This window comes from Corvus moneduloides, chromosome 2, assembly GCF_009650955.1.
Source record: "Corvus moneduloides isolate bCorMon1 chromosome 2, bCorMon1.pri, whole genome shotgun sequence".
Taxonomy (NCBI): domain Eukaryota; kingdom Metazoa; phylum Chordata; class Aves; order Passeriformes; family Corvidae; genus Corvus; species Corvus moneduloides.
Window position 1 is genome coordinate 122740137 of NC_045477.1, and position 12205 is coordinate 122752341.

At 61.7% G+C, this 12205-nt stretch overlaps 1 protein-coding gene and 1 long non-coding RNA gene across 2 annotated transcripts; one reads left to right on the plus strand and one right to left on the minus strand.

The window, feature by feature from the left end:
• Positions 1 to 1744: 1744 nt before the first annotated feature.
• On the minus strand, positions 1745 to 3924 carry OLIG2 (oligodendrocyte transcription factor 2). Its single transcript, XM_032101256.1, has 2 exons — positions 3900 to 3924; positions 1745 to 3613 (listed from the first exon to the last, which is right to left on the minus strand). The coding sequence occupies exon 2, from the start codon at positions 3574 to 3576 to the stop codon at positions 2695 to 2697; it is 882 nt and encodes a 293-aa protein (XP_031957147.1). The 5' UTR covers positions 3577 to 3613; positions 3900 to 3924; the 3' UTR covers positions 1745 to 2694.
• Positions 3925 to 5456: 1532 nt separating this feature from the next.
• Positions 5457 to 7837, plus strand: LOC116440430. The gene is made up of 2 exons (XR_004238584.1): positions 5457 to 5663; positions 7308 to 7837. It is a non-coding gene; the product is annotated as an uncharacterized LOC116440430 (long non-coding RNA).
• The last annotated feature ends 4368 nt before the right edge of the window (positions 7838 to 12205 follow it).

The following is a 12205-nucleotide window of genomic DNA, read 5'->3' on the forward strand; positions in this document are numbered from 1 at the left end:
GCCGGAGCTCTGCTAATTGGGAAAGCTGCTCTGCTTATTGCGGCCTCCCCACAGATGGGGGGGTGCAGGGGGGTGTCGGGCACCGCTAACGGGGCTGCAGGAGCCAAACCAGGCCCGGGGGCTGCATCCCTCACGGCAGATCCCCATCCTGCTCCCGGAGCGCCTCGGCTCAGCAGCCGCGGGCCGCCGGGGGCTCGGCGAGGAGCGGCGGGGACTGCGATGGTCTTCGCCCCCTCTCTGGCCCTGCCCGGCCCTTGGCTTGCAGTGGAGCCTGGCAGAAGGTTCCCGTCGCGGGAGCCGTCCCAAGGCGCCCGCAGACACCTGCCCGCTCCCTGGTTTGGGCTTTCTCCCACGGCGGGAGGGGTCAGAGACGGGGGGCTGGTGCCGCGAGGATCGCCTCGAAAGCCGCAGAGCGGCACAGAGCCGACACCTGAGGCGCCCCCGAAGCCTCCTGGGGCAGGGGAAGGCACCTGGGCAACCGGCGCGGGGCTCGTCGTGTGTCCGCGGGGCTGCGCCTGCCCCAGCGCCACACGGGCTGTGCTGGGAAGGGGACAATCTCCGCGGGGGCTGGGGCCATTTCCATGAGCGCCGCGAGGATGCCGGGGCGGGGACGCTCCTTCCCCAGCCCCGCTTCCCTTTCCCGGAGGGGCTGGCGGAGGGATGGAGCGAGCCCAGCACGGCAGGAGCGCGGAGCGGGGGTCGCGCCGGGAGCCGCTCGCAGCCCGCGGGGTCCCAGCCCGGCCCGGCCGCCGGGGACCGTCTCGGTTTACACAGGAAAAAACCCAAACCAAACAAAAAGTCCCCTGGGGCCGGCCTCGCTCTCGCTCCCCGTCGGTGTCTGTGCACCCCGAACTCCCCCACTAGCCGTCAGGGTTTATAAAGAACTGTGTATTTCTGCGAGTGCAGCCCCTCCGTTATTTTAAATAAATGTCCTGCCGTTTGTCGGTCTGGAGAGAGACGGGAAAGGCTTTGCCCCGGCGAGGACTCGCATCTTGTGGGCTCCTGCCCACCTGCAGCCCCCAGAGCACCGTGGGAACCTCAGCCCGTCCCGGAGCCCCCCGACCTCCTTGTCCTCAGAAACACCGGAGCCCTTTCCTTGGGGTGTGCGAAATATTTCCTGCCCCAATACCTGCGTCCAGAACTGCCAAAATCCCCCCGGGCCACAGACACGAGCGGCTTCGGGAGGGAAAATAATTAGGGGGTTGTCCCCAAATAATTTTCTTTTCCGTGGATTTTCGTTCGGCGGGTTTTTGGTTGAAGGTGAAACGCGCAGAAGCCATCGCAGTGAGAGAACTCCCCAGCGCCAAGCGGAATGCTTCCTCTCCCCGAATGAATATTTAATTAATATTTCCCTTTTGCCAAGCGCTGGATTCGACAGACAGAAATGTTCACGTTACCAACGCGGCATCGGTCATTTTTTCCTTGCCGCCCTGATTCTAAAGGGAACAAATGAGGAAGGAAAAAGACCCAACAAAAAACCCAAACCTCAAACGGTTTCGATTCGCCGGCGAAGAAAACTGACAAAAAACTTCACGAAAACGCAAGGATGCACCCAAAATATTCCCATCCCTTCCCCAGCTGTCTCCTCCTCCGCGGGACAGAGAGGAAGAGGAAAACGACATTGATTTAAAATGCTTTTCTTTTTTTTTTTCTTTTTTTTCTTTTTATTTAAAATCTCAACAGTGGATCACCTTTTTTTTTTTTTTTTTTTTTGCAACCGAACAAGTAATAAATATTATTTAGCAACTTTTTTTTCTTTTTCTTTTCTTTTTTTTTTTTTTTTTTTTTACAAAAATAAACAGATGATAAAATCTCTGCAAGGGGCAGCGATAAGAAAAGTTGTTATTTCAGAAACAAGCCCAAGTTCTCAGTATTGCAACACGGACAGGGTGAAAGTTCCTACACAGAAAGAGCATTAAAGAGTTCAAACTTTGTTAAAGGTGGCAGGAACGTAAAAAAAAACCCCAAAACAAACGTGTTATACGCTTAAAAGTAAAACAAGCCAACAAACCCCAAGAACCCAAACCAACGAAATCAAGGCAAACCGACCCCTTTTTCACTCATGAGGCTGACACAGAACAAGTGCACGGACGGAAAGCTCAGGCAGAGCAGACTCGCGTCGTTATCGGTCTATTTACAAATCCCGAACCGGAAAGAAAACCGACAGAAGCCCCCGGCGGGCTGGGGAGCGGGAAAAGCGGGGAACCAACCGGCATTCCCGGCTGCACTTCCACCCGGAGCGCCGCTGCTCCTGCCGGCCCCGGGAGCCCCGGGATGGGCTTTCAGGGGGATGTGACCGGGGAACGGCTCCAGAGGCTCTACGCGTAGAAAGGAGACCGGGAGAGGGGAGGGAACGAACAAACAAACAAATAACCGAGCCAAAGCCCCTCTGCAGTTTTGGTTCCTCCGTTCGCGGCGAGCCCGGGCACCGCCGCCCTCCCCTGCTCCGGAGTTCTCGGCAACGTCGGAAAATTAAAAATACAGGAGATGCGCGGGACTTTACTCGTGCCGGAGGGCTTCCCCCGGCGTTTGGGGAGCAGGGCAGACCCCGGGCCGGGCTCCATCCCCTCCCGCCGCCCCTCCGGCGGACCCGGGAGCGGAGCGGGGGGTCCCGCTGCCGCCGGGGGACAGCGTTTGTAGGTCCTGGGGGTGCCGGGGCCGCGGGGGCGCGGCGGGGCCGCCCCGCCGAGGGGCTCATTTGGTGTCGGTGGCTAATCTGGGCAGGCTGGCGGTGCCCATGCCGGAGACGTGGTGGTGCGGCGGGGCCGACACCTGGCACATGCTGCAGGGGCACGGCATCCCCCCCCAGTGCTGGAAGCCGCTGCCCAGCGGGGCGGCGGCGGCGGCGGCGGCCGAGGGCGACTTGAGGAGCCCGTGCGGGGGCCGGATGGAGCTGACGGCCGAGAGGCCGGAGCCGGGCAGGGAGGCGCTGGAGACGGCGGCGGGGGGCAGGATCGGGTGGTGCACGGGGTGCGAGGCCGGGTGGCCCGGGTGGCCGGGCAGCGGCGCCGAGTGGGCGCCCATGCCGCCGGGGCAGGCGGCGGGGTGGAAGCCGGCGTGGTGGCCGCCGTAGATCTCGCTGACCAGGCGCTTCATCTCCTCCAGGGAGTTGGTGAGCATGAGGATGTAGTTGCGCGCCAGGAGCAGCGTGGCGATCTTGGAGAGCTTGCGCACCGACGGGCCGTGCGCGTAGGGCATCACCTCCCGCAGCCCGTCCATGGCGATGTTCAGGTCGTGCATCCGCTTGCGCTCCCGACTGTTGATCTTCAGCCGCAGCTGCTGCAGCTCCGGCTCCGTCATCTGCTTCTTGTCCTTCTTGGAGGAGGAAGAGGAGGACGACGAGGAGGAGGACGACGAGGACTTGAAGCCCAGCTTGTCCACCACCACCACCCCCGCAGCGCTCATGGCGCTGCGCAGCTCGGCGCTCAGCTCCGGCGGGGAGTCGCTTTGCGTGGAGCTGGACACGGTGCCGCCCGTGAAGCCCCCGCCGCTGCCTTTATTCCTGGCCGTGAGGAAGAGGTCATCGGGCTCCGGGGAGGACGGGCGGCTGGAAACCAGGCTGGCGTCCGAGTCCATGGCCCGGCGGGCGGGGCGGCGGCGCGCACCGGGCAGCCTGCGGGGAGGGGAGAGAACCCGCGGGCGGCCCCGCGTCAGCGCCCGCCGCAGCTCGCCGGGGCACCGCGCCCGCCCACCCGCCCCGTCGGCGAGCCCGCTCCGCCGCGCCGGGGAGGGACGGCGGCGGCGGCACCGGCCCCGCTGCCCGCCCTCCCCTCGCCGGGGGCGGCTCCCGTCCCGTCCCGTCCCGTCCCGTCCCGTCCCGTCCCGTCCCGTCCCTCCCTTCGCTCCTGTCCGCTGGGCCGGGGCTCGGGGTCCGCGCGGGGGGCGCGGGGGGCACTCACCGTGCGCGGGGCGGCCGTGGCGAGCGGCGCGCCGGGACGGGCGAGCACGGCAGCAGCGCGCACCTTGCGGCGGAGCGGCCGCCGCTTTATAGCCGCGCCGGGGAGGAACGATGTCACCGGGCGGGAGGGGGGCTGCGCCAATCCGCGGCGGCGGCGGGGAGACGGCTGATGTCACCGGGGCCGCTCCGGCTCGATGGGGCGGGCGGGCGGGGGGGCGCCGGCCGGAGCGGCGCGGGGAGCCCGGCGGGGGGGGCGCGGCGGGGGGGAGGGACTTTTGTCAAATCCATAATAAAATGCAACAATGACAGCGCCGGGAACAGCTGTTGGAGGGGCGGGACGGGACGGGGACGGGACCAAACAGTCCCCGGCTCCCGCCAGCACGTCGGTGTTTCCCGGTGCCCGGCCCGTCCGCCCCGCCAGGAGCGCTTGGCAGCGGCCCCGCCGCTCGCACCGGGCAGCGCTTCCCCCGCCCGGTGCCCCCTCCTGCCCCGAGGGCGTTATTCCCCCGTCAAGTGCTGCAAAGAGAGGTGGAGAAAAGCGGGATTTCGGCCTCTCCGTTCCCCAGCAGCGAATTTCCCCTAGCATCCCCCGGCTTCGGCTCCGGCCCCGCAGCGACCTGGAGAAGTTCTTGAAGCGGCCGCCTGAATTTCCCCCCAAAAAATCTTCAGCGAGACGGGAGCAGGAGAGGGGAGAGAAGGAAAGAGTAGAGGACGTTAACAAACAAACAAAAAATGACCTTCGGGAATGCCTTCCGCCTTCCTGCGCTGCTCGCCCGGCTCCCGGCGAGTCCCCTCGCCCCGGCAGATCCGCGCAACAGGGCCGGAGCTTCCTCGCACTGGGGTAAATCCCCCGGCCGCCCCCTCCCCGCCGGCCCCCCCGGCCCCTTTGCCTTTGTTGTATTATTTTTACACCCGTGTGTTTCCCAGCTGGCCCGGCAAGCCTCAACCATCCGTTAAATATGTATTTAAAACGTTAAGAAGTGAAGCGTGGAAATGTGTTTCCCAACGGTTGCGGGGATGATCCGTAACAGGTCAATTAGGAAAATCTGTCCCCGCGACAGCCGGGCCCGCCGCCCGGCGTGTGTCCCGCTGCCGCCCGGCCCGGCCACCGGGGACGTGCCCGGCTCCCCCCGGGCCGCGGGGCCGCTCCGGCGCTCGGTGCCCGCACCCGGCCGGGCAGGGGGGGCACCCCGCGGATGGGGGAGCTGCGGCTGAGCCCCGGGGGTGCGGAGCGGGACGGGGACTCCCGTCTGTGCAAAGTTGGCATTTATTCCGTGCCGGGGAAGCGGCAGCAGGAGCCGGGCGCTGCCTTTGCCTGGTGGCTCTGAGCGCCGCGGTGTTGGAGCCTCAGAAAACAGGACAACAACGAGCACAACGAATTAAACCCCGAAGCCTTTCCCGGCTCCCTGCAGGGCCCGGCCTGCGGAGGGGGAACGGGCCCCGGCCAGGCCGGGAGGGGCGGCGGGGCGGGGGCGGTCGCCCCCAGGGCAGCGGTGCTGGCGAGAGAACGAGGAAAACGCGGCATGGTTCGTCTCCTGCCTCCCAGAGATCGGTAATTTTCCGTCTTAGAGGCTGGGACGTTTCCTTCTAAAGAGGTCGCACCTCCCCGTCGGGTCTGCGGCAGCCGCGGCTGAGCCCCGGGGAGCGGCTGAGCTCCATCAGCCCGGGATGGGACGGGCCCCCGGAGCCCCTGCGGCCCGCTCGGGGACCGGGAGCCCGGCGGGGAGAGCAGGAACCTCCCGGGAGCCCGGCGGGAGCCGTGGAGGTGGGGCTGGAGCAGAGGTGGGGGTCACCTGCCCAAAGGGACAGCGGGGAAAGGCGGGGAAGAGCCTCCGGCCCTGCCCTGAACAGCGCGGACGGACAGTGGGGATGGACAGAGGGGATGGACAGCGGGGATGGACAGCGGGAAGGGACAGCGGGGATGGACAGAGGGAAGGGACAGTGGGAAGGGACAGAGGGGATGGACAGAGGGAAGGGACAGTGGGAAGGGACAGAGGGGATGGACAGAGGGAAGGGACAGCGGGGATGGACAGCGGGAAGGGACAGTGGGAAGGGACAGAGGGGATGGACAGAGGGAAGGGACAGCGGGGATGGACAGCGGGAAGGGACAGTGGGAAGGGACAGAGGGGATGGACAGAGGGGATGGACAGCGGGAAGGGACAGCGGGGATGGACAGCGGGGATGGACAGAGGGGATGGACAGCGGGGATGGACAGCGGGAAGGGACAGCGGGAAGGGACAGAGGAGATGGACAGAGGGGATGGACAGCGGGAAGGGACAGAGGGGATGGACAGCGGGGATGGACAGAAGGGATGGACAGCGGGGATGGACAGAGGGAAGGGACAGCGGGGATGGACAGAGGGAAGGGACAGCAGGGATGGACAGAGGGGATGGACAGCGGGGATGGACAGAGGGAAGGGACAGCGGGGATGGACAGAGGGAAGGGACAGCAGGGATGGACAGAGGGGATGGACAGCGGGGATGGACAGAGGGAAGGGACAGCGGGGATGGACAGAGGGAAGGGACAGCAGGGATGGACAGAGGGGATGGACAGCGGGGATGGACAGCGGGGATGGACAGAAGGGATGGACAGCGGGGATGGACAGAGGGAAGGGACAGAGGGGATGGACAGCGGGGATGGACAGAGGGAAGGGACAGCGGGGATGGACAGAGGGGATGGACAGCGGGGATGGACAGCGGGGATGGACAGAAGGGATGGACAGCGGGGATGGACAGAGGGAAGGGACAGAGGGGATGGACAGCGGGGATGGACAGAGGGGATGGACAGAGGGAAGGGACAGCGGGGATGGACAGCGGGGATGGACAGAGGGAAGGGACAGCGGGGATGGACAGAGGGAAGGGACAGCAGGGATGGACAGAGGGGATGGACAGCGGGGATGGACAGCGGGGATGGACAGCGGGGATGGATAGCGGGGATGGACAGAGGGGATGGACAGTGGGAAGGGACAGAGGGGATGGACAGTGGGAAGGGACAGAGGGGATGGACAGAGGGGATGGACAGCAGGGATGGACAGCGGGGTTGGACAGAGGGGATGGACAGCGGGGATGGACAGCGGGCGGGGGCGCAGGGGGGCAACCGAAGCTCGGGGCCGCTGCATCCTGAGGCGGTTCTGGCATCACCCGGGGGGAGCCCGGGAGGGAGAAATGGGCAGTGGACTGGCTCCTTTTCCTTTTCCTTTTCCTTTTCCTTTTCCTTTTCCTTTTCCTTTTCCTTTTCCTTTTCTTTTCCCTTGCTCTTCCCTTTCCCTTCCTCTTTTCCTTCCCCTTCCTTTTCTCCTTTTCCCTTTCCCCTATCCTTCCCTCCCCCCTTTTTCCTTTTCTTCTGTTTTCCTTTTTTCTTGTTTCTTTTTTCTCGTTTCTTTTTTTTTTTTTTTTCTCTCCCCCTGCAGAAAGGAAACCCCTCTCCGACTCCGCAGCAGAACTCTCGGGACCTGAGTCCCTAAGGGAGCAATGTCCTTGGTGACCACTGTCCATCCGCCTGGACACGAACTGTGCCCCGCCCGCAGCCCGCGGGGCCGGGATTGGGATCGGGAGCGGGAGTGGGATCGGGAGCGGGACCGCCCGGGGCTGCTCTGCCGTCCTGTCGGGGGGTACGAGGAAGAAGTGGGACGATCTCTGCCGTGAGATGACAAATTCAATGTCGCACCTCCCCCTCCTTGGACTCGGGAAGGCTCCGCATCGCACCCGCCTCTCGCTCGCACATCCCGGGAAGCGGCCCCGGAGGGTTCCCAGAGGAGCCCTTCACCCGAACTTGATTTTGACACTAAAATGTGGAGCAGAGCCCATTTGCTGGGATATGAATATGTATTATTTTTTTTTAATAGCGTCTGTAGACAACTAAGGCATGAATGAAGGCAATCAGGAAACATGATGAAGTGGTAACTTAATAAAAACCAGACTATCGCTTTCATGCTGGAAATCACTTGGAATGTCATTAGGTTATTGTTGGAGCGGTTCACTGCCCGTGTTCCCTCCAAGCCCGCGGCCCGAGGAACACGCACAGCCCCGCTGGAGTTGCCCAGTCCGGCTGGGAGGAATCCGAGGCATCCGAAGGACCGAGGGCCGGGGTGTGGCTGCAGCTCCTGCAGCTGAAAACAGTTCCAGCGCTGCCTCGGAGAGCCAGAGCTGTCTGCCGCCCATCTGTGCGCAGCGCTGGGGGCTCCAGGCTGGGCTTCGCAGCCCCAGAGCCCCTGAAACTTCCCAGTTCTGAGTGGGATCTTCAGGGATCCACTGGGGTCAACACTGTCCGACCCCAAACCCCTCTGGAGCACAAAGCTCAGCACCTGGCAGCGAGGACGTGAGCTCAGGGAGCTCTTTGCCCACTGACCAAAGGCGTGAGGGGAGACCCACGGAAAGAACAACTTCGGCATTCAGATTTGGCCCTTTCCCCTCGTTTTCTTCCTTTTTTCTTCGCATTAATTTCCTTCTGGCTGCATCTCAGTCAGGTGCAGACGTATTTCGTTGCTTGGACTTCCAGGTGAAGCCCAGCCCGCGGGTCTTGGGGCAGCTCCACCTGCCCAATTAACACATCTGATACTTGGGATCTCCAAGAAGGAAACTCGAGTTCAAGGAGCGGGGCAGTCGCTGTTATTCCCCCGGGGTTCTCCTCTTTTCCAGGCTGGGTTTGTTTTCGTTAGCACTTGTTCCATGGAAGTGCTGGAGACACACGCTCCTTGCCAAAAACTCAGCATGTCTTCCCATTCAATCAGAGACTGGAAACGCTTCTCATCTTCACAGGAGTCACCCAGAGGGAAGTCTCAGAAATACCAGAGCTGATGTTTGTGATATTTGCAGGATTAAAAACATGCAGGAAATTGGCCATCTCCTGTTCTCATCCAGCAGGAAAAAACCCTCTTTATTTATAAACTTTTGACACTCAAGAGCCCGCTGTCATCGAGAACATGATAATTAAACTGCTGATTAAAACCCAGGCCGGATTCTGGGTCTTTTATCTGTCAGGCTCAGTCGTCCCTCCCAGGCACGTCCGATCACTGGAACCGGTCTGACACTCCTGGGATTAACGGGAATGGTTTGGGATTGCTCAACCTGGAGAGAAGCCCTGGGGTGACCTCAGTGTGGCCTTGCAGGGCCTGAAGGAGCTACAGGAAACCTGGAGAGAGACAATTCTCAAGGGCTGGAGGGCCAGGAGCCAGGGAATGGCTTCCCAGTGCCAGAGGGCAGGGATAGATTGGGAAGGAATTGTTCCCTGGGAGGGTGGGCAGGCCCTGGCACAGGGTGCCCTCTGGCACTGGGAAGCCATTCCCTGGCTCCTGGCCCTCCAGCCCTTGTCCCCAGTCCCTCTGCAGTTCTCCTGGAGCCCCTTTAGGCCCTCCAAGGGGCTCTGAGCTCTCCCTGGATCCTTCTCTTCCCCAGGTGAGCACCCCCAGCTCTCCCAGCCTGGCTCCAGAGCAGAGGGGCTCCAGCACTTGGGGCATCCACAGCATCCTCTGGATGCATTCCATGTCTTTTTTTCCCATATAACGCAGCAGGAATTTTTAGTTCTCATTTAAGTTCCCTGAACAACATTTTCATAACTCTCTGTCACACTTTGCCACTTGTCTGTGTCACTCTCATACTCCCCTTCCTGTCTTCTCCACTTCCCATGTCTTGGCTGGGAGCTCCTTATAAATGAGCCAGCCCTGGCAAAGTCTTAGTGCTGAGAGAACCCAAACCCATGGATGTGTTTTGCTTCCCATGCAAACACTCACTGGAAATCAGTTTTCCCTCAGGTTATTCCTTCATCCTGCCCCTACCCTGTGCTCATGAGGAAAACTTCTTAAAATTTGTGATGCTGCAGATGAATGCACCTGTCTGACCGACCCCCAAGGATTTCGTTGCTGTGGAAATGATCCCTCATCCAGAGGCGTTGGTGCCTTCAGAGTGGGTTGGATGTGGAGGCAACAACGATTGGGCTCATGTGGAAACACTCCCTGGCCATGGGCTTTTTGTTGCCAGTGTTATGGGGGGTCCTTGGAACGGAGAAGTTGGAATTACGGAATATCCTGAGTGGGAAGGGACCCACAGGAATCACCCAGTCCCACCCCTGGCCCTGCACAGACCCCCAGCAATCCCAGCCTGGGCACCCCTGGCAGCGCTGTCCAAACGCTCCTGGAGCTCTGGCAGCCTCGGGGCCGTGCCCATTCCCTGGGGAGCCTGGGCAGTGCCCAGCAGCCTCTGGGGGAAGAACCTTTCCCTGATCTCCAGCCTGAGCCTGCCCTGGCCCAGCTCCAGCCGCTCCCTGGCTGCTGTCCCTGGCCCAGGAGCAGAGATCGGAGCTGTCCCTGCGCTGCCCCTCGGGAGGAGCTGCAGCCCCGGGGAGCTCTGCCCTCAGGCTCCTCCAGGCTGAGCTGACCAGGTGACCTCGGGCGGCCCCTGCAGACCCTTCCCCATCCTCCTGTCCCTCCTTTGGACACTCTCTTGGATCTTTCTTACACGGAGACACCCAGAGCTGTCCCCAGCACTGGAGGTGAGGCTGCCCCAGCCCAGAGCAGAGTGGGACAATCCCTCCCATGAGGTTCTCACTTGATTTATTCTTTAATATGAAAAAAACCCCCACCACAAACGGATGGAAAGCAAAGTCTCTATTAGAAATTTGGTGAGATTTCTTCTCAGTGTGCTGAGAGTTTTGGGGGACTGGAGCCTTCCCGAGCCTGGTGTTCATGGGGGAACAGCTGAACGAGGCGTTGGGAGTGAACAAATCAAAGCCCCGCGCCGGGAGGACACCAGTCCTCGTCGCCCGTGATGTCAAAGGTTGCGGCAGTGTCCCCCCCGCCCTCGGGGTGGCTTTGTTCGGCACAGTGGCCCCAGCAGATGGCCCAAAACCCGCACCCCGGCCAGCAAAGAGGGACCACATGTGACGAACCATGGATGTCTCATTAGCACACGGGGCGGGGGGGGCGGGGGGGGAAGCAAGGATGAGAAAAAAAGATAAAAAGAATACACAAAGACATTTACATATTTACATTGTTTCTCCCTCATTTCCAATTCTCCTTTCACTGGAGTGGCAGTGGGCTCGCTTTTCTCCTTCTGTTTGTGTGTTTACTTGTGCTAAATAGATTATGATAATCAGGCACATAAATGCATGCAACTGTTATTATGGCATTTTAATCACAGAGGTTTTCACTGGAAGCCTTCATTAGAATTCTCATAATCTCACTTGTTAGTGTAACAAACAGTAATAAATGCCAAGGAACTGGGATTAAGTCAGAGACATTCAGACATTAAAGGAGGAATATGGAAATGTTGTCAAATCTCCGCATTATTTATTGAAATGTCACATAAACAGTTCAGGTCTTTCAATCTCTCTCTCATTAGAAGGAGAGGGTGTGCGGCCACCTGAAGACAGCAATTATATTTTTAGGGAGTGTGGAACCATATGTCTCTCCTCGACTCTTCCCAACTTTCCTGGGCTGCCCAGGCTGCTTTTAAGCCATCGGTTCCTATTTGTCAGCTCCACCCCGGAGGTTTTCGGGAGAGGAGGAGGTTGCTCATGGATGGCTGGATGTGACATGGGAAGATGCCCAGAGAAGCTGCGGCTGCTCGAGCCCTGTGAGTGTCCAAGGCCAGGCTGGAGCAGCCTGGAACAGTGGAAGGTGTCCCTGCCCATGGCAGGGCGTGCCATTGGATGGGCTTTAATGTCCCTCCCAACCCTCCCGGGATTCCATCATTCCATGAAAGTGGCACTCCGACTTTTTTTGTGGCTCTCACGGATCTTTGCAGAGTGGTGCCCACTGCACCCGCTCATCCTGGGGGTCCTGGCTCCTCCAGCTGAGCCAAAAATGTCCCGACACCTCCTTCCAGCCCCTCAGCAGGAGGAGGGGATCCCGCAGCGATGTGGGATCTTCCCCCGGCGCTGGTCCCGTGCCGTGTCTCGGGCGTGAGGAGAGCAGGATGGGGCTTTGCCACCGCTTTTTCAGGCCCTAAACCCGCGGCGCATCCCCTGCAGCGCTGCGGGAATGCGGGATGCTCCGGCTGGAGCGGCACGGCCGTGCTGGGCTGGGCTCCTCGGGCCGGGCTGGGCTGGGCTGCGCTGGGCTGGGCTGGGCTGGGCTGGGCTGGGCTCCTCGGGCTGGGCTGGGCTGGGCTCCCCGGGCCGGGCTGCGCTGGGCTGGGCTGGGCTGGGCTGCGCTGGGCTGGGCTCCCCGGGCTGGGCTGGGCTGGGCTGGGCTGGGCTCCCCGGGCTGGGCTGGGCTGGGCTGGGCTGGGCTCCCCGGGCTGGGCTGCGCTGGGCTGCGCTGGGCTCCTCGGGCCGGGCTGGGCTGGGCTGGGCTGGGCTGGGCTGGGCTGG

Excerpts from the sequence above, each read along its gene's own strand:
- OLIG2 (XM_032101256.1), bottom strand. The coding sequence starts at position 3,576 with ATGGACTCGGACGCCAGCCTGGTTTCCAGCCGCCCGTCCTCCCCGGAG.